At 36.5% G+C, this 1,196-nt stretch overlaps 1 protein-coding gene across 1 annotated transcript in view; it reads left to right on the top strand.

Moving 5' to 3' along the window:
* The window catches only part of LOC106521259 (alcohol dehydrogenase 1), a gene marked incomplete in the record, with an annotated part of 32,417 nt that overhangs the window by 26,228 nt on the left and 4,993 nt on the right, over nt 1-1,196 (top strand). The window contains 1 exon segment of the mRNA XM_014013760.1: nt 299-319. Within this exon segment, the coding sequence (XP_013869214.1) occupies nt 302-319 (18 nt within the window).

Below are 1,196 nucleotides of genomic sequence, written 5' to 3'. Positions count from 1 at the left end.
CCGAAATAAAGACTGAACAGCAAATGCAGGCTGGACCAACTGATGTGCGACTCTGGTTTCTTTGGGGTTCTGACCGGACTCACCACAGTGATTTGGCATTTCCATCAGCAAGTTACAGTTTATTTTCCTATTTTTTATCACCATTTATGATTTGGACATATAGAGAGAACCACCTCAGGACAAAGTCAACACCCAGTTACTGCTCTGTAAAGTGGACTTTGTTTCTTTCTGTTTGGTGATTGCTGCTGAAGGCTTCATTTCTTCAGTCTGCTAGAATCTGATCAAGTATTTTACAATAAAAATGGCCACAGCTGGAAAGGTAAGAACAATTATATATTTTACAACAAACATTTGGCTCTGAAACGTGTTATTATTAGTTATTGTTTTTATCTTACACACTTCAAATGATTATTGCATGTTTTTCCAAAACTGCTTTTTGTGACGATAAAGACGACATTCTTGTATGACTGTGTAGTTCTGTGCTAAAATGTTTGATTTAGAACTCTGGTTTAAAAAACTCTAGGCCCACGTTCATTGCCGTTCATTTCAGGATCTAGTTGAACAATTATTAACGCCTCAGAACTGAGGCATTTTCCAACTCTGATGCTGAGGGTCCACACCTGCTTCAAATGAACAAATTATCTCCTCTGCTTGTTATCGAGTTTTTCAGAAGCTTTTCAATAATGAATTTAAAACAGCTGTGTTAGAAGTGAGGATATTTAAAACAGTGCAGAGTACTTCACTGACCAGAGTTGGGTGTTTTTTGGGTTTAATTTCTTTCATTAGTATTGAAAATAATAAAAACTTCTGATTTCATTGATTTCATTCACAATGTCTCTTAATGTTGACGGTCTTTTTTAATGTTTTTGTTGCAATTAGATAAAGACGAAGTCTGAGACGTAAGGGATGGATCAAGAGTAATGTCTAATGTAGACTTTGGTCTTCTGTAAAGAAAGGCAAAGCTCACAATTTACCTGTCTGTCTACGTTCCAACTCTCACTTATTATTATGAAATACAATTTATGACGAAAAGAGCAACATCCGTGAATAAAAACATCTGAAATGAGTCTCCACTGTAGGCTGGCCATGGTCAGCATTATGGATATTGGGCCTCATGCAAGAACATGTTCGTATTCTTATCCTAAATTTCTCTTACTTTTGTTCGTACAAAGGGTTCGAACGAACATGTCACGTCA

This window comes from Austrofundulus limnaeus, unplaced genomic scaffold (assembly GCF_001266775.1).
Source record: "Austrofundulus limnaeus strain Quisiro unplaced genomic scaffold, Austrofundulus_limnaeus-1.0 Scaffold105, whole genome shotgun sequence".
Classification (NCBI taxonomy): Eukaryota; Metazoa; Chordata; class Actinopteri; order Cyprinodontiformes; family Rivulidae; genus Austrofundulus; species Austrofundulus limnaeus.
This window is presented reverse-complemented; position numbering and strand designations above follow the sequence as displayed.